Here is a 20,999-nt window from a genome sequence, read left to right as displayed (position 1 = left end):
TAAACAAAAAAGTCCACACTTTCATTAATAATTTAAATGAAAGTATTCACACTTTCATTAATAGTTAATAATTAATGAGTTAAACTCCACACTGTAATAGCTATGACATTTAACTAGTATTAACTTGACTATTAATAGAATATTGTGCATTAATTATACCTATTAATTCTCGCACATTAAGGTTTTCTGCTTTAGATAATTATTTTACATAGACAACTTTTCCGCACAACCAAAGCACAAATATTATTATTAAACAAAAATATTCACATTTCAGCACAACGAAAACACAAATATTACGAGGAGGAGTTCGGACGGATGAAGGTTTACGGAGGTAGCAGGATTCGACCCTAGGCCACCTAGGCCGATGGCCTAGGTTGCTGCAGTCCAGGCTTTTGGTAGGGTTTTGGCAGGTTCCGTAATGGTACGGGAAGCGACATCTGGTGGATACCCCGAGGCGTAGGACGCGATTAAGAAAGGTTTCTTTGAAGGGTCGTTTAGGGTTAATACAGTGTTTAACTCCGGAACGGTTTAGTTTATCGTCAAACCGGTGTGGGTTTTTGTTTTCTTGTTGTTTTGTTCTGTTCTGGTGAGCCGGCGGTCGACGTTCCCAAGCAGTCTCGACAGCAACAGGTAACGGGCCGCTAGCGGTGTCAGGTATCGGTTTTTTACTGCTTATTTTACCATGGTGAAACCTAATGAGTCTGTTGACCTAGACCCGGCTCCTGAGGATATACTGTCGGTGTGGGGAAAAGAGGTAACTGCCCAGAATTTAGTCAAGTTTTTCGGGTCAGATGGCAGCCATGCACCCGCTGATCTGTCTGTAGAAGGCGCGTGGAGCATCAAAGGGTCAAAAGGCCTGTTAGGGGAAGATCTGGGTTTGGCCGGGCTGCGTTTCAAAGGAGGGAAGGATATCCTAGCACCGGTTTTCCCGGAGAAAGACTCACATCAGGTTCCAGTCGGCTCTCAGGGCAGTAAAAATAGACCTCTCTCAGGTGCAGTCCGTCTGTCAGGGGGGCTCGAGGATATTATCAATTTCCAAACAAATCAGGGAGTTTGGAGGTCGGTTGGAGGGGATTTAAGTTCTGGAAGAGCTGTAACGGAAGGGAGCAGTCAGCCAACTGTTATTAGGCGCTCACCTTTAAAAGAGACGCCCAAACCCAGTCTGAGCATAGAAGGGTTTATCAATGAGACAAGCGAGGCTTTGAAGGTTGGGAAGGTGGGGGAAACCCTAAGCGACGGAAGGGAAGCAGTGATTTCGGGGCTCGGCACAGCTGATAAGGAGGGTTTGGAAGGCGGTCTCCAGGGTTCTCATGATGACATAGCCGTTCAATCTCTTGCGGTAAAGCAGTTTGGACATCAGGAGTCTCTGGACAATGCAGTCCCAATTCCTTTAGGAGGGGAGGAAGATCCCGGTCAGGATAAGGCGGGGGGTAAACGAAAGAAGGAAAAACCCTTAAAGAAGAAGAAGATTGAAGGCAATCTGGTTCTCGGCATGGACGTCCAGGTTGAGGATGCATTGGTAGTGGCGGAATGCACTTTAGTGGGTAGAGTTAGAGGGAAGGCTTTATCTGGCAAAACTTTGAACCAGTGGGCGGAGACCCAATGGAAAGATACCCTTGTTAATTCGTTCAGAGTTGCAGTTCTTGTGAAGGGCTGGTTCATGGCCAGTTTTGAAAAGAAGGAAGATGCCGATTGGGTTGCAGGGAGAAACTGGGCCTTTGGGAATCGCCCGGTCTTGTTTAAGAGGTGGTCGCCATTATTTGACGCTAAGAGGGAGAAGGTAGACGAATTTCCAGTTTGGGTCAGAGCACCCGGCCTTCCTCCTTTTCTGTGGGTGGAATCTGTTTTCAAATCCATAGGGAATTTGCTGGGTACATACCTTGAAGCCGACATGTCATTTCTTCACACCCACGAAAGAGCTATGGCCAGGATTCTTGTTCGGTTAAACCCTAAGGAGGGGTTAGCAGAATCTATAAATCTTCAGTATAGAGATTATGTGTTTGAACAGCCATTGGATTATGAGCACCTTCCCTTTAGGTGTCACAGATGCCATGAATATGGGCATTTGGCAAGGGACTGCCCACTGGGAAATCGCAGAAGGAGGTCGCAGAAAAAAGGTGAGCAGAGGGAGAAGAAATTGAGGAAGGAGAAGGACTTCGTGACTGAGGAACTACAAAAGGATTCCGCTATGGAGGAGATCCAGCTCGAAAAGGAAACTGTTGACAGTCAGGCCACAAAAACTGCTCCCGAAGACATAGAGGCCCAAGGTCCCCTGGAGAAGAAAGCCTTGGAGACTACAGCTGAAGGAGCTGATATCGTGATGGAAGAACCAAACGGTATGCACCGTGACTTTTGCAATTCTTCTCCTTTCTCAGATTTGAATGATAATCTTTTAAAAGATGGAATTCCTGTTAAAAACAGTAGTATCGTTGATCAGTTATCTATAGAAAATCTTATTGATGCAATTCCCTCCATCGACCTGAATTGCGAAGATGTTCCTCAAAATAGCCTGAACCCTGCCCATTCCACTCCGTCATGCCACTATAACTTGAGATCTCTGGACAAAAGACAGGGCAAATTGTTAGAATCCCCTGACCCGATTGGTGGGTTAGGCCCTTCTTCGTCTCAGGTTTCCAAAAGGAAGGGTAGGGGTAGGAAATCAAACCTGTCAAAAGCACAGGTTAAAGCGAAGTTTGATGTTGCTGATGGAAAACAAATGTCCATCCCTGGGGCGCTTAGAGCAGCAAATCCCCCGATCAGGTTGTAAAATGATTCTCTTATCCTGGAATTGTAGGGGTTTAGCCAGTAAACCCAAAAAACTGGCTTTAAAAGAGTTAGTTACTCGTTACAATCCGGATATCCTTTTTCTTCAAGAAACCCTTGGCAGGAGTTTGGAGGTGGAATCTGTTCTTAGGATCTCTTTCCCAGGATGGGTTTTCCATGCCATAGATGCTGAGGGGCATTCGGGGGGTTTGGCTATTGGTATTCGAGAAGGTAGGTTGCAGATAAATAGCCTTTGGGGAATGGCTCATGTTCTTGGTATGGAGGTCTTTTCCCCTGAGATTGGATTTCCTTTTCTGATTCTAAATATCTATGGACCATGTCAGGGGAGAGAGTCTTTCTGGAACAATCTTTTATCCAAATCTCTTTTAAAAGACAGAAGTTTGATTTTAGGAGGAGACCTAAATTTCTCAATAGGTAATGCGGAAGCCTGGGGTCCCTCAGCCAGGGAAGACCCGCTTTCGGATTTCTTTTCAAACGCTCTCCTCTCCCATAACCTGATAGATGTAAATCTAATCAAAGTAAAGCCTACTTGGAGGAACAGAAGAGCAGGGGAGGGAAGAGTGGCAAAGCGGTTGGATCGTTTTCTCATAAGTGAAGATTTGACAGTCAGCATCCCTATGTTCAGGCAATGGGTTGGTGAAGGGGGGAACTCTGACCATTTTCCCATCCTAATGGAGTTTCAAAAACCTCCCCTTAAACCAGCTGCCCCTTTCAAATTTAATGCCTCCTGGTTGCAGGAGGAATCTTTCAATATCCTTTTCAGGGATACTTGGAGGCATCCGGGCAGCTCTTCGTCGGAGAACAAAGGGGCCCTGTTCATGGAAAATTTAAAGAGACTTAAAAAAGCGACCATAGAATGGGCAAAAGCTAGGAAGATTACTCAGAATGAGGCGCTTTCCAAAATCGATGCTGAAATTAGAGCTATGGAGGAACCTGAGGCAGAAGGGTATGTAAATCAGGAGTCAAAAGACAAGATCCTGATGCTAGAAAAACAAAGAAGCAAGATTTTATTAGACAGAGAAGAGGAGTGGAGGCTAAAAAGCAGGGCGATCTGGTTGAAAGCTGGAGATGAGAACACAAAATTTTTCCATAACTATGCTAAAGGCCGGAAAAATGCAAACACTATCTGGAAGCTAAAGGATCAGGATGGAAGAGAAGCTACCTCTTTTGAGGACCTTTCAAGAATGGGAAAGAACCACTTCCAGAATCTGTTTACAGAACAAGAAGGGATCACTTTAGCAGAGGTAATCAGAACAGCCCAATGCTTTCCCCGCTTTGTTGAAGAGGAAGAAGCTGAAGATTTAGTGGATGTTGTGACAAAGGAGGAAGTTGAAAATATTGTAAAATCAATGGCAAAAGATAAAAGCCCAGGCCCAGACGGGTGGACTATTGAACTGTTCAGCCATTTTTTTGATTCAATTGGAGAAGAACTTACTGAGGTTGTGGAAGAATCAAGAAGAAAGGGTGAGATTTTCCCCTCGTTCAATGCTACTTTTATAGCCCTCATCCCAAAAAAGGAGGACCCGGACTCCTTTGAAGACTTCAGGCCTATCTCCCTTTGTAACTGTGTTTATAAAATTATAGCAAAAATTATTGTTGTGCGCCTGAAACCGGTCCTCTCAAGAAGTATATCAAGTGAGCAATTTGGTTTTTTGGATGGTCGACAAATTCATGAAGCCATAGGGGTAGCTCAGGAGACAATACACAGCATAAGACAGTCTATCAAGAAAGGGGCTGTGATTAAGATAGATTTGTCCAAAGCATATGATAGGATCAGCTGGACCTACCTCAGGATGTTGCTAACCCATCTGGGTTTCAAGCTGGATTTCATAAATTGGGTAATGGGATGTGTAACCAGCGTAAGTTTTGCAGTTTTAATCAATGGGGCTTCGTCTCATTTCTTCAAAGGGCAAAGGGGACTGAGACAAGGATGTCCTCTATCCCCACTGCTTTTTCTCTTAGTGGCAGAGGGGCTTAGCAGATTGATCTTGGATGCAAGAAGAACAGGTTTGATAAAAGGTTTGGAAGTAGCTGTAAATCTGTTCATTTCTCATCTCCTTTTTGTAGATGATATTTTATTATTTACAAATGGGAGCCTGAATGAATTGAAAGAACTAAAGAATATCCTTGATCTGTTCATGAAAGCCACAGGAATGCAAATAAATTTCAGGAAGTCCCAGCTAATAATGGAAGGTTTCAGCAGAAACGAATGTACCCAGATCACAGCTATTCTTCCATTTGAGGTCTACAATATGGAGACTTCTTTCAAGTACCTGGGATTCTGGCTGAAGCCAAATTCTTACAAAAAGCAAGACTGGAATTGGCTGGTGGCCAAAATTGAAGCAAAAATCGCTCACTGGAGTTTCAAGTGGTTATCTAGAGCAGGCAGATTGACCTTGGTAAATTCAGTACTGCAAGCCATGCCAGTTTTTTGGGCAGCATTGACTTGGATTCCAAAAGGGATCCTCCATAAGATAAAAAAGATTTGCAGTAGGTTTCTTTGGTCCGGGTCAAAGGAGGAATCTGTTCTACCTTGGGTAGCCTGGGATAAGATAGCTAGGCCTAAAGACTGGGGTGGCTGGGGTATAAAGAATCTCAATGATTTCAGTATTTCACTGGCAGCCAAATCCGGTTGGAGACTCATAAACTCTGAGAATCTGTGGACAAGAGTAGTGAAGCGTAAGTATATAGATCCAGTTCCTCTGGAAGAATGGATCCGTAACCAAAATAAGAAAGGAAGAAATGTTTCAGTGATTTGGAAGGCTACCACTGAAGCATTTAAAGTCATAGAGCAAGGTCTGGCATGGCAGGTAGGAAATGGTGAAAATGTGAGGATAGGCAGGGATCCCTGGGTGGGATGCAATGAACTTTTCGCTTTGTCCCCAGGGCTCATCAGACATCTGGAATCTAAAGGCATTGTTCATTTACATCAGATTGAGAAAATAGGGCAGTCTTCTATATGGGGGCAAGCTTGGAAATCGGGAGAAGACCTTGAGATCAGTCCTTTTTGGTGGAATGAGTGGCAGACTTTCATTCAGGAACTATCAAGATCCAATGTAAGAATAAGAGATAGACCTGACCAGTTGGTCTGGGCCCATGCTGACTCAGGATCTTATTCCCCGAAAGCAGGTTACAGTTTCTTAATGTCGAAAAAAGGATGGGAAGACCCAGGTTGGTGGGCAAAACCTTTGTGGAAATTAAAATGTCCTAAAAAAGCCAGGCTGTTTTTTTGGTGTGTGCTGAAAAAGAAGATTCCAACCTGGGACGTTCTCCAAGCAAGATTTAAACAAGGGCCTGGAAGATGTCCACTATGTAAAGATGACTCGGAGACCATCTTCCACCTTTTCTTGGGATGCCCCTTCACTAAAAAGGTGTGGGAGGAGGTTCAAAAATTACTGAAGAAACAGCTAAGTTGGGATGGGGGAACCATATTGGCTGCTTGGGAGCAGTGGTGGAGCCATCGTTCAGAGGGGAATATGAGGAATCTCCCACCCATCATCTGCTGGGGAGTCTGGATAGCCAGGAACAGAAGCATTTTCAATGACAGAACTCTCTCAGCAGAAGCTATCGCCATTCAAAGCTCAGCCATTCTATCCAGTATTCCTGATCCAGAGGAAACAAGGAAAAAGTCTCAGAGCAGGGAGGAACAAATAAGAGCAGGTATTCCGTGGGCTTACTTTGATGGGGCTTCACAGAACAACTCAGCTGGGGCAGGGATAATCATTCATTTAAACGAATCACACTCCTTAATGGCTTCAGTGGGCATTGGATCCGGATCAAATAATTTTGCTGAGCTATCAGCCCTAAAACTTCTCCTCTGTTGGCTTATCCACAGGCACATCTTCGCAATTCAGATCTTTGGGGACTCTTTGAATGTAGTGAAGTGGGTAAATGGTAACAGTAGATGTCTTAATTACATGTTGAGGCCGCTTCTTGAAGAGATCTTGACCTTAAAACAGTCCTTTAATGTATTTTCAATTGAACATATTTACAGGGACCGAAATGAAGCCGCGGATAAACTTTCTAAAGATGGTTTGCAGCAAGCTGTGGGCATTTGGAAATTAACTGAAAAAATCCATGAACAGATCCGTGTGTCGGATCTTCCTCCTTATGCTTAAAAGCTCTCCATATTTCTGCTGATGTTTATTTTTCTTTTTGTATATAGCCGCATGTATTTCTTTTCTGTTTGTAATGGACAAGTTTATGCTGGACTGTATGAGCGATCTGCCCAAGAGTTTCGGGCGTCTTTTTGTTGGTGGGTTGTTTTCCTTTAAAGGAGGCCCACGGATAAATGTACTGTTTGATCTAAGTCTTGGTTTTGAAAACACAAAGACTGAGGCATATACTCGGATCGCAAAGGGGAAAACCTGTCTCTGGTACAGGGGATCTGAAAATTTTTGATGACTATGGTTAGTTTCAGAGAAGCTTTATCTTTCTCTGGGTCTGTTGAGGGAGAAGTCCTCACAACAACTGAATGCTATGCATCTGCTTGTAACTTTTTATCTATTTTATATATAAAAAGTTCGTTTTTTTTCTCCGGAAAAAGAAAACACAAATATTACTATTAAACAAATGTTTTATTCATATAAACCATAAGTTGGACTCTCCGGAGCTATTTATTTTATTTTATTATTGGAAAACAAATATGCCATTACAGAGAAAACATTGTACTCGATAAATGTGAGACTTATAGCTCACGACCCCAACACATTTCAATAGAACTCCTCACAATGAGCTAAGTTCCCCATAATAACCTATAATATTATTTCATTAATAAAACACAATTACTATTAAACAAAAATGTTCACACTTCCACACAAAATGTCTTATTCATATGTGCAAGCTATTTATTTTATTTTATTATTGGAAAATGAATACATAACGTTCTCGATATACATTTCCAGAGTAGAACTCTGCACAATGAGCTAAGTTCGAGTTCGACACAATAAGCTATAATATTATTTTATTAACATTGTTTTTATTTTATTTTATTTGATTGGAAAGCAAATACATCATTCATTAGAAAATAACTTAACTTTTGTGTTAAAAATTTAGGCTAGATTATTTTGTTGAAAGCTATTTATTTTATTTTATTATTGGAAAATAAATACATTATTAACATAAAAATACTATTAAAAAAATCAATTAAATATCCTTGATTGAATTTTTTTTTTAGCCTTTTCATTTTTGCATTTTTACCATTTTTACCTTTTATGCTCTTTGTTTTTAAAAAATATATTAAAATGTTTTCAATTGATATGTAGAATATGTAAACATATATTTTAATATAAACAAATAAGTATTTCTTTTTTTAAAGCATACACATTTTAGCAAGGGTTCATAAATAAACTTCATTTTCTATAGCTATGTTAACTTTTATTTATAATATGTTTGAGGCGTATGAGTTAATTTGAGATTGGAAAAAAATATATCAAAATTTTCTTTCTTATTTAAGTGCGAGAGGAAAGTAAAAAGGTTTTTTTCTATTCATTCAAAAATATTTAAACAAAAATGTGAAAAGATCTCATAAATTGTACATTAAAATCATTGTTATATTAATAAGGTATTGTTTTTAATTTTATATAAGGAATAGTTTTTAATTTTATATGGTTATATATATATATATATATATATATTAAATGGATGAGATTGTATATAGTTAGTTTAATTAGTTGAGACTATTGTTTAAGTATATTTGTTATTTAGAGATAATTGATTCAATTTTCTTAACACCCTATAGCCAAAATCAAGCTTCGTAATAAATTTATTTAATACAAATATTATCTCTAAAATCTCATATATATATATATATAAACTTTTCAATATTTTATTTTTTATTAAGAATAATTTATTAATATCTCTCAATATAAATGAGATAATAAACATATGAGCTATCATATACAATAATTAAAATGAACAACTTTGAAGCCTAAAATAAATAAATAAAAATAAATCACTTTGATATCTAAAAATAAACAAGGGTTACATAGTAGCTAGTATCTGTCACTTAGCTTAAATATAGTTTAATTAAACTAAAAAGTAATAAAGAAAAAAAAATTATCACAAAAATAAAACAACTAATAAAATATTATATTGTTGAATGTCAACACCAAAAATTAAGAAATATAATTAACTAATATTGTTTATATATATATATATAATTTATTAAAATATATTTTTAATATAATAATAGGTTATTTTAAATTGAAAATAAATTGGAAAAACTATAATAAAATTGAAACAAAAGAAAAATAAAGAAAAAAAAAACAAAATGTTAACTAAAAAGAAAAGAAATTTAAAAACAAAAAATTAGAAACTAACAGAAATTTTTTTTACTAAAGAGTCCATAATAAAACTTCAACTAATCACTTTACAAATAAATTAATTTAAATAATAAAAAAATTAAATTTCTAATAATAAATTATAAATTATAGATAAAAAACATAATTTTTTTTTAAAAACAAATTAATATTGTAAACAAAATTCTTAATAATATGGTTGCAGCCGGTATAATAAAAGAAAAATAAAATAAAACAAAAAGTCTAATTAAATTACCGGTTTGTTTGTTTGTTTTAAATAAACAATGATATTATCAAGGTAATGGAATGTTGACCAACAATAGTCCGAAAGAACAGTTCCGAAATTATTTAAAATAAATTCTGCTCAACCCACTAACTTCATATTTAATTCATACTCACTCTTTTTTAATTAAATATAATTTATATATTAATTTAACTATATTAAATATAATAACATGTGGATGGACATTGTATTGACTTTATAAAACAAAAGGAATAAGTCAATTTATAAAAAAAACATGTAATAAAAGACGAATCAAGCTTGACCTTGAGGATAAAATAAAGGGTTATGGCTATCTGAACATTAACAACTTATTCCAATTATTGGAATATAATAAGTAAAAAGATCAGAGGCCCATGTGTGAATGGGTGAGTTTGGAAGGCACACTATGAACTTCAACTAATATCTTTGGATCACACTAACATCTCCAGATAACACTAGAGGACTTCAACCACTTTTCATGGAAGGTGATTTGTTAACTCATTCTGACTTCTCAACTTCCACTTAGAAATATATTACACAAATGTATTTAATAATGTGTATGAAAATGTAATAATTATAATTAATAAAATAAAAAATAAATATTTTTATTAAGTAAAATAATTATTATAAATAATAATAAATATGATTAAAAAAAATTCGTACCATCATTTTTAAACATAAACTTATAAAGTTTTTTTTAATGCATAATATTATTAAATATAAATTTAATTTATATTAATAAAAAATTAGAAAATGTATTTATAATGGATAATATTTAATATAAATTATTGATGATGATAATTATGATATAATTTATTAGATTTTAAGAAAGTGGGATTGGGCCTTGATAATTTAGCCAGTCCAGATTTAATTCTCTTCGGGGTTGATCTTCTCAAAGTTTCCTTTGTGAAAAAAGTAAAAGATCAAGTAAAATTGGTAATTAATGTAAACACTTTATTGTTAATTATTACACTTTTTTCTCTATATTTATGAATGGTAATTAGTATAAACTTATTATTATATATTTATGAATGATAACAAGTACAAACTCATTATTGTTAATTAATGCACTTCTCATAGGAAAATTGAGTAAGACAGAGAATAAAGCCCATTTGTTTATAAAATGTCTCTCTAAATGTCATGAATAATATTTAGAGTAGTAGATTGTTCAAACTAACCCATTATATTTAAACGAGGCAACAACATACATTCATCTCAATAACATACATTCATCTCAATAATGTTATGTCAAGTTGTAAAAAACTCCATATTTAACCTATAAAACTTCAAATTTAGAAAAACAAATATTTTATAATTTCTATTTGAAAAAAAAAAAAAAAAACCATTCAAATTGAATTTATAATTTTAATAATTTTAATATTAATTATAACTCATTTTTAATATAGACAATATTAAACTTTATTAACAAATATATATTTTAAATTTATATGTTTGTCAACCTAAGATCATTATCATAACAATACTTCATGTAAACTACTAAAACAAAATAAAGCAAACTTACACGTAATTAAGGTTTATAAACTAATCCCTATTTGCACCGGTCCTTTATCCCGCGTGGTTAGGGACGGCAGCTTATTGCCTCCCCACCCGGTTCGACCCCGTGCATGTATCAGGCTGCTTTGTAGCATATGTTTCTGATGACGTCCCCTGTATGTAAAAATTCACGCTTCTGTAAAATATTGTATATGTTGTACAAATTGTGAAACTCAGGTTAATCAAGCTTCTAAAGTGGGACTCACTCCCTACATTTAAAAAAAACTAATTTCTATTTAAATTATTTTTCTTTTAATATTATTATTCAATTTAATATTTTAATATATAATTATTTATTATTATTTTTTTAATTTTAATATCATTTTAATTAATATTCATTATTATTTTTACTTTTAAAAATTATTTTTTTCTTTTCATTTTAATCTTATTTTCTTCTTAATCTCTATTTTTTAATCAATTTTATTAATTAATTTCATTTATACTAAACTCTCTATGCTCCAGGTTAATTATTATTATTATTATTTTGTAAGTTTAGCATTGGTGAGGCTACATCATGGTAATGTCCAAGAATAACACCGAATAAGATAGGAAATTGAACTAGTGACTTCACATCTAAGAGTGTCTTAAGAAAATACTCCATCACTGTTTATCCAAAACTCTGTGAACAATAATTATTAATTATTATTATTATTATTAATTATAACAACTATTATTATTATTATTATTATTATTAATTTGAATATTAATATATAATATAAATTCATTATGTTCTCATTCCCCATATCTATCTGAATGGTAGTATCTCCAAAATCAATAATTAATAATATATTGTTATAAAATATTAGCTTATTAACTTTCTTATCCTAACATTCATCTCTTCCCTATTTCTTCCTGGTATAACATTCTTAGTATCATCATTCATTGTGAGCTTAGTGCCTTTGAAGATAGGTGAAGTTTGAAGATAAATGAAGTGTTCACTCCAAACATTAGACACTTCAACAAAATTACACCATATTCCATAAAGTCTTATAATCATTATAATATTAATCAAATAATATAAATTAAAATTTGATTATTAGATGGTATATTGTGAATATTATATATTAAATTTCAACTTCAATTGAAATAAAAATTGCAATGTATTAAATGTTATATAATTTGGAATATATATCCATAAATATAAAACATTTAAATTCAACTCTATATATCCTAATAAATATAAAACATTTAAATTCAACTCTATATATCCTAATCCCTATAATCCCTATAACATTTATTGTAGTGCTATAAAATTTGTATTTAATGGACTAAGTCACTAGGTTTGGGGAATAAAATTGATTAAATTGGAAATATACTCACTACAAAATTTGTATTTAATGGACTAAGTCACTAGGTTTGGGGAATAAAATTGATTAAATTGGAAATATACTAAATTTGTATTTAATGGACTAAGTTAATAGGTTTGTGGAATAAAATTAATTAAATTGGAAATATACTAAATTTATTTGATGAGGTTAAAAAATCTCAGATTGAATAAGCCAAATATGAAGACTAATAATTTCATGAAATTCTTCTAAAATTCTATTAAAATTCATTTTAAATTCATTATAAAATTACAAGAAATTAAAAACAAATAAATAAATCTAAAGACTAAAATCTATTTGCTTAAAAACAAACTAAATGTTATTGTCTTTGAATATTAAACTTGACAATGAGATATCAATATAGATTAAATTAGTTTTAGAAGAATACTGAGGCTTATAGAATATGACTTTATAAATCCATACAAGTGATATAAATGTATATATTTATAAAAAATATAATAAAAGTATAATGTTTCATTAAAATGTAAAAGAGACTTATTTAAAAAAAATCTTTAAATTTGTCTTCATTTATTATTTTTTAATAAATATATATTAATTTTATTTATACTATACCAATTTAAATTATATTCAAATTTGTGAATTTATATATTTATAATCATTATAATAAAATTATAATAAAAATGTAATATTTAAATAAAATATAAAATTATACCATTAAATTATATAAATTCATATGTTTATATAATAAAAGTATAATATTTATGGAATGCTTCTATTTTAATTTAACATGGATTAGGATCTGTCGACTTTTTTTTATTTTTTTAATTAATGGTCTAGAATGATTTTCAAGGTAATATGTTTAGCATATTAGTCTTAATGCTCATCAATCACTGTAATGTATTAAAGAGTTTGTCTACCCTCTATTAGTTCCAATCATATTCATTATGGAATTACTAGTAACCTTGTCTAGTTGTAACACTAAAAGTTAATCACAACTGAGCTTGCCTCGTAACTGGTTTCATTCTATTGGCATTCATAATATAATATAACAAAAAATACTATTGCAACAAAAAAACTATTGCAAGAAGAAGAATTCCTTACCAATCCACACATTTCCCTTATTAATGAGGTATAAAAAGGTTATGGGTCAACTTTAACTTGAGAAAAAAAAGGAATTACACATCTTATTGTAAAATGGACCATTTTGCTAAATAAAATTTGCTTATATATAAATAAATGTTATAAATAATAATGAGGAACTTATCATGGAGGAACTTATTAGAATTAGAATAATCTCAAATCCCTAGGAAATTGGTGGGCGGGGAATCACTTATCACAAATCTAAATTTTTAAATTTATTAAAAGTAACGGACCATTTTGCTAAATAGAATTTTCTTATATATCAATGAATATTATAAATATTAATGAGGAATTTATCTTGGAGGAGCTTATTAGAATTGGAAGAAAGTCAAATCCCTATGAAATTGGTGGGCTGAGAGTAACCTGACAGGAATCTAACTTTTTTAATTTATTAAAATTTAATGTAAACTAACAGACTCTATAACACACTACATATGTTGAGCATATTCCCTTGATAATGAATCTAAGTTGTAATTAAAAAATTAAAAAAAAAATCAACAAATCCTCATCCACCTTAAGTTGAAATGAGAAGTCTTCGGCAAATATATACATGTGTGTGTTAATTAAAGAGTAGAGAAAAAATAAATATATAAACTATAAATAAAATATTTCAATGTTCCTCTTAAGTAAATTATTTTAATGTCAATTATGTATCGAGTTTGTATCTTTCTCGGTTGGAGCTCCTACCAAAATAATTTGGGATTATTTTTCTCAATTAGTTCTTCCCTCATTGAAACCATGAAATCAGCATTCTTCTTGCTAAATTGCTTCTGAGCTTTGAGCTTTATGTTATCCCTGTCTGACTCTTTCCACATTCTCCTTGCCTTTTTGCATTCCTGGTCAAACCAAGCATTAACCCAAAAGCACTATGTTTTAGACTTCTTAATTTTTTCTCTTTTACACTCTGCGACGGTTCATTAAATTAAATGTGTTAATTCATGACTATGAAAGTAGTGAATTGTGATTTTCTCCTTCATTAAATTAAATGTGTTAATTCATGACTATGAAGGTAGTGAATTGTGATTTTCTCCTTCTCAAAGAGCATCTCTAGCGTCATTTTGAAGGTATTACAATTTTGAGTCAAAAGAATTTTTGGAGATTTTGTTGGACATGCTGATTTTTTTACTCTAATTGTTTCTTTCCAGTGGAAGAGAAACTTAAATAAATTGGTTTGTGATCTGATTTTAAGTCCCAAAGCTAATCTAGAATCAAAACTTCCTCAATTTTCTCATACAAACCATGCCAGCAAATTACATAATCTACTACACTTGCTCCATTGTAAATATTGCAAGTGAAATCACTGGACTTTGCCCCATATAATGATTGAAAAAATAAAAATTAATGGGTGAGTCTCTAGCCCAATATGGAAGAGATGTTGTAAGGTTATGTTATCTAAATATTTTGACTTGGTCAAATTACATAAAAATAAAATAATAATAATAATAAATAATTATAATTATAATCATTAATTATTAATCATTAAACCACCTTAAATTCATCTTAACTCCTTATCTATCAAGGGCCTAGAGGGAAATCTCTTGATGTGAAAACCCTTTAATGATGGAATTTCTTCCATGTTCATGATGGAATTCAAAATGAAATAGATGTGCAATTCTTTCCATATGCCTACATTCATCTTAATCCCACATTTATCAAGAGTGGAGCTATATATCTATTAAAATACAACATCTTGACAAATTTGATCTCTTACTACACTTGATAAATCCAAGATTAAAATGAATCTACAGAGATTATATAAAAAACATTTAATTATTTTAAATAATTATTTTAGAATGTTTTTTATATTAATCACATCATTAGCTATTTGGTCTAAAATTTCGAACTATTTAATGTAGTTCATCTTCTTCAATAAAAATTCAATAAGAAAAAAAACCTGTTTTTATTAATGGTGAAACAAAAAAGCAGTACATTATGTTCAGAGAGAAACATCATTCCAGTCCATCATAAGTCAGAAATATGTATAAGTTCATAGCATCCAGGATATGGATACATAATCAACCACTATAAGTATTGAATGCTTCCTTCCACTGGAAAGCTCTACCAAGAAACAATAGTGAAACATATTCATATTCTAGTTCTGCAAGCAAACATAGTAAAACAAAAAGCAAAAATGTATAGTGGCAAACATGGTGCAAAAACGCAGTGGAGCCATAAACCCAGAAATTATTAACCAAACAGTAGCATGGATCCAAAATCCATGAAAGTGTTGCCTATCCCAAGTGTGATATGCATGCAACTAGAATCTAGAATGGCCAGTTTGGACATGTCACTTATAGTGGTATTGAATTTTCCATAAATGTGCTGGAAACCGATGTGTTGCAATTGTAGTTCATCTTTATTACATTAGATAGTTCTAAACATCGAATCAAATAACTAATAATACTATTAATCCAAAAGGCATTTTAAAAAATAATATAGATACCAAAAATATGAAATAAAAAATTTATAAATTTTATCAATAAGTGGAATACATTTATTTTTTATTTTAAAAATCTCTTTTTTTTAGCAAAATACTTACAAGTGGATTAATACATTTATTTATTTTTATTTTAAAAAGCACTCTCTTAACCAATCTTGATAGTACTCTATAACCAGAAAATAGTTCCAACCAGGATGGAATTTGACGGGCAAATTATTGGGGTGATTTGTCTGTCAAATACATGTAAGAAATTTGTAAAACTAACAAATTTCTTTGTTGAAACTGTGAATATTAATGGGGAAGTGTGGAAACCACCAAATTTAAAAGATATATCTGTTTTGAAATTCCAACCCTGGTTCCAAGTCACAGAAACTGATATTACTATATTATTTTAAATTAATCACTTTCTATATTATTTTAAATTATTAATTGATTCCGTTTGACTAGCCGTGATTTGTGGAGGGGATGTACTCACTAAAATGGTGGGCTTGACTCCGTGCCGTTTGTATTAGACGGCGTGTCCGGAGCGGCATGAGACGTTAACAATGTGTGCAGTCTCCTTGCATGAACGAAATGACACGCGTTTTCAGCCGATGATGGCGGTATATCGAATCCCCAAATTCCTAACATCACTCCGTTTTAAACTGCACGATGGTTAAACCCAATGTCGGGTTTGACCTCACGGGCTCCAAATTCTTCACACAGTCAAAAAAACAGGAAGAGAATAATGAAGTCGGTACGAGTAGTTTTTGTCAATGTGTGCAGCTTCCTCAATGTCTTTGCATATAAATAGTCGTGTTTGCAGCCTTTCCATGAAATTCATGTGGAAGTCTGCAGGTGCACGTCTCTCTGTTTGGAGGAACTTTCCGTGTGATTTTTCATAGTCCCGGAGTAGCTTTATTTTTCCACAATTTTGATCTTTGTGGGAGCAGAAGAGTCCGAAGCATACTGCTGTTTACGAGGAGTGTCCTTCTTGCGGTTTTGACGGTCAAAATGGATGGATTTTGTTGAATTATTGGTGCAGTTCCCATCTTCACGTCAAAGGCGAAGAGTCTCAAAGCATACGGCTGATTAGACGAATTCTTGTGGTGTGGTTTTCATTGTCAAATTTGAAGGGATTTGTTTGCTTTTGATGCAAATTTCGTCTTCATGTTGGCGGCTTCTTTGTCTTTAAGCCAAAGAGCCTTGGAACAAACTAAAAGCCTAAAAGTCGAAAGATTTTGTTTCGCTTCAGGCGCAATAGCCATTTTCATATCGAAGCCCAAGGGTTCGAATGGACACGGCTATTTGCACGAGTCTTTGCCGCAATTTTCACCGTCAAATTCGAAGGAATTTGTGTAAGTTTTGGTGCAATTTCACTGTCAAATTTGAAGAATTCTTAGATCATTGAAATTTGTGTAAGTTTTGGTGCAATTTCATTGTTAAAATTAAGGAATTCTTAGGCTTTATTTCTTGATCATTGAAATTTCAAGAATTTACCGTGTTTAATGTTTTGAAGAGCTGAATTTCGTTATTGCAAGAAGTCGCAGCTCTGTGAATCCGTTTTGATGGGAGCTTAGGGTAGAAAGTCCATTGATGTTTGATATTTTGATGTGTTCTTTTGTAATTGTTCAGTAACAACTGTAGATCCGAGAGTTAACTTTTACTTCAGTTCTTTGTGGAGTCTGAAAGAATGCATTTAATCGGATTTTGCAGTTATTAAGTGGTGAAGGCTTAGGAAGTGGTGAAATATGCGGAGAGCCTACGGAGGAATTCTTCGCAGTGTTGAAAATTTCGCTCAAACTTGATCCGTCAGATTAATGGAGAATTCGTGCACGCAATCAATTGTTTCTTTGACGGTGAAGAAGTCACATCATATTCCAAAATGGAGCCGTCAAGTAGAGGCACTGCTTCATCGGTCCTAATCGAAGCAATTTAAATGCAGTCCACGCGTCTGAGGTTCTTGTATTCGCGAAAATGTCGCGGATATCTTATCTGATCAGTGGAGATGAAAAAGCTTACGGCATTGTGGAGAAAAGACTCGTGAAACTGCTATCATCTCTGCAGCAAGAAGGAAACGGACAGGGGAACCGTTCTTGATCCGAGTTAATGGGTCACTCTCGCCTCTAAAAGGTGAATTTCATCAGCTCCCAGTTTCCTGCATTTAAACGATCACATTCAATGGAATTCACAAGGATTGCAGCTTCTTTATTGCTGATCCTCTGCAATCTTGCCGGACGCGCTTCGGCCAACGATTCTGATATCATAAAGAAGGCATTTCTGAGTGTCTCGGGATTCAATATCTCGGACGTTTGCGGGACCACGAGCGGCTGTGACACCATCCGAGCAATTAAATTAAATTCTCGGAACCTGTCGGGAGCTGTGAACTGGCGAGTGCTCGCTCAGTTAGCCCATCTGCAAAGCCTTGATCTCTCAAACAATTCCCTCTCTGGGAATATAAAGCAGGACCTATGGACTATGAGCAATCTGACAGACTTGAATTTGGCGAAGAATGTACTCGGTGGAAGCCTGAACTTTAATTGGGCCATCGAAAATCGTCCAACGTGCTCAGTTTTACAGAGTCTGAATCTTTCTTTCAATCGACTGCATACATTCTACAACACGCTGGATCTCTCCGGCTTCAAAAATCTTACGGTGGTGGACTTATCCCACAACCAGATTATCGGTAACGATATACTTGCTGAGCTGTTCAACTTGGAAAGACTCACTAATATTTCTGTGTCTCGAAATAGTTTGCTTTCAATACCATTGTTTTCAAAGAATTCAAGCAGGGTTAAATATCTGGATCTTTCCAACAGCAATCTCAGCGGAACCGTTTCTTCTCTGGCTCGCATTAGTTCTCTACTCTATCTTGATCTCTCTCATAATAATCTAACCGGGTCATTCCCAATTGATGCTCAAAAATTGCAATTCCTCGACATTTCCTTCAATAACTTCTCGGGAAGAGCCAACGAAGAGGATGTCAGGAAATTTGGTCCCGCGGCCTTTATTAATTCTGGACTCTATAACAATCCATCCAAAACCCCCTATTCGAACAATGCCCATTTCAAGCCTCCGCCGCCTCCCCCTCTTCCGCATTATAAGGTATTCCATTCTTTGAGGGAACGAGCAATGGTAGCAATTGTATCAGTCGCTGCAGTAACAGTGACTGCCATGGCATTCTTCTTGTTTTTCTTCTATAGAAGATTAAGAGCCCGAGCTAAGAATAAATCGGCGGTCCCAAAGCCTCCATTTACATGGAAAACTGACAGATCCATAACCGAATCCGGGCCATTCTCGTTTGAGACAGATTCTGGTACATGGGTAGCTGACATCAAGGACTCATCCTCGGCTCCAGTAATCATTTTTGAAAAGCCCCTGCTCAACCTCACCTTCTCTGATCTCCTAGCCATAACTTCTCATTTCAGCAAAGAATCCCAGCTGGCTGAAGGACAAAACGGCCCCATTTACAGAGCCATATTACCGGGAGAAATCCATGTAGCAATCAAGGTATTAAAGCAGGCAAAGGATCTAAATGCAGAGGAAGCTGTCTCAAAGCTAGATGCATTGGGTCGCCTTAAGCATCCCAATGTTTTGCCTCTTTTAGGGTACTGCATTGCAGGGAAAGCGAAATTGCTAATCTGTGAATTTATGCAAAATGGGAACCTTTATCAATGGCTTCATGAGCTTCCTGGCATGCAGCCCAATATAGAGGACTGGAGCATGGACACATGGGAGGAGCAGCAGATCGAAGGGGATGCAACTTCCAGCGAACACATGAGATGGATTACCAGGCACAAAATAGCTCTAGGAATCGCTAGGGCGATCGCATTTCTCCACCATGGGTTATCCTCGCCGATCGTTCATGGAGGCCTGACACCGTTTAATGTGCTGTTAGATGACAATTTTGAACCCCGCGTGGCTGAATCCGGGATCGGAGACCTTTTAGAGGTATCAGCCCGCCCTAAAATCAGCAATTCTGTATATGCTGCTCCTGAATCCATTGACACTCTTGAAGAAGGTGTAAAGGCTGATGTCTATAGTTTTGGGGTTGTTTTATTAGAACTGGTCACGGGCAGAAGGGCATCTGATGGTGATTTTCCTGATGGGTTCAATGGGAATTTGGTTGGTTGGGTTCGTTCTCTGATGAAGAAAGGAAAGCATGGCGTTACTGCACTGAACCCAGAACTGTCAATGGTTGCTCCTACAACCCAAATGTTGGATGCTTTGAGAATCGGGTATCTCTGCACTGCAGAGTCAACGTCCAAGCGTCCTTCTATGCAGCAGGTTGTTGGTATTTTGAAAGACCTCAAAAGATGAAACGGTATGAGCAATATCCCTATTTGATGATCTGGTGGAACTTGGGCCACATAGGGCTTCCGTCCATTTCTAAAAAATTAAACTGGTTGGGAGTTGGTGAAAACCTATAAAAGGAACCATGTGTATTTTGATTTCTCAATTAGTTGAACAAAGTGCTGTGATGACTTTTGGATGCTTAAATAATACAATAAAATGTATGCTAGAGGTTAACTAGCAGCAAGCGATGTTATGAATATGTGCAGAATAACCGTCGGAATGGGTCGAAAACACCAGTACAACCGGCAAGAAATTAGGTTTGTGTGGCTCATTTGCGTGGACAATTAGTTTTACCGTATTAATATTATTAGAAAATGTACACTAAATTATGGGTAGTTTAAACAGTGAACTCATTAAAATCTAGTAATATAATCTCAAAATTTTTCATGGTTTAAAATAAATTTTTAAATAAAATATGATAATATAATTTCAAGAATTTTTGTTATTTAAAATAAATTTTTAAATATATAATTAAATTCAACACACTGAATTATCTATACCACAAATATGGAGCTTATGACTCGTTTTAATCTTTAAACAAGATTCTATTATCCAAAATAAAATCAATTACGAGAAAAACCAAATTCATAATTTCCGAGACATCGATTTCTGAGCATTCTCGAGTGACAAACAACTATATATATTTCATTGTTTTCCAATCTCTTTAATCATTTTCGTGGTGCTCGTGACATTCCCTTTGACTCCGAGATATTGACGCGTTAAGTCCTAACCATGGGTACTGGTGGGCTTCCCTTTCACTTTGAGATATTGACGCGTTAAGTTCTAACCATTTTTTGTGGTTGCAGGTTATATGAGGTGATTTTCAAGTTTTTTTTAATGGAAATCTGGTTTTGTGAATTTGGTGAGAGTATAATATTTTATTATTTAAATTATATTTT

General features: G+C 34.7%; 1 protein-coding gene across 1 annotated transcript; it reads left to right on the top strand.

Annotated features, from left to right (window-relative positions):
* The first annotated feature begins 16,558 nt into the window (after positions 1-16,558).
* Positions 16,559-20,315, top strand: LOC149138697 (calmodulin-binding receptor kinase CaMRLK-like). The gene is made up of 2 exons (XM_089449787.1): positions 16,559-17,102; positions 17,461-20,315. Exon 2 carries the CDS (start codon positions 17,926-17,928, stop codon positions 20,062-20,064), a length of 2,139 nt encoding a protein of 712 aa, XP_089305913.1. The 5' UTR covers positions 16,559-17,102; positions 17,461-17,925; the 3' UTR covers positions 20,065-20,315.
* The last annotated feature ends 684 nt before the right edge of the window (positions 20,316-20,999 follow it).

The sequence above is a fragment of the Pinus tabuliformis genome, chromosome X (genome assembly GCF_031772625.1).
Source record: "Pinus tabuliformis cultivar Carrire ecotype Pingquan chromosome X, CPIR1, whole genome shotgun sequence".
Taxonomy (NCBI): domain Eukaryota; kingdom Viridiplantae; phylum Streptophyta; class Pinopsida; order Pinales; family Pinaceae; genus Pinus; species Pinus tabuliformis.
The sequence above is the reverse complement of the archived record's forward strand: the minus strand, read 5'-3'. Positions and strand labels throughout refer to the sequence as shown.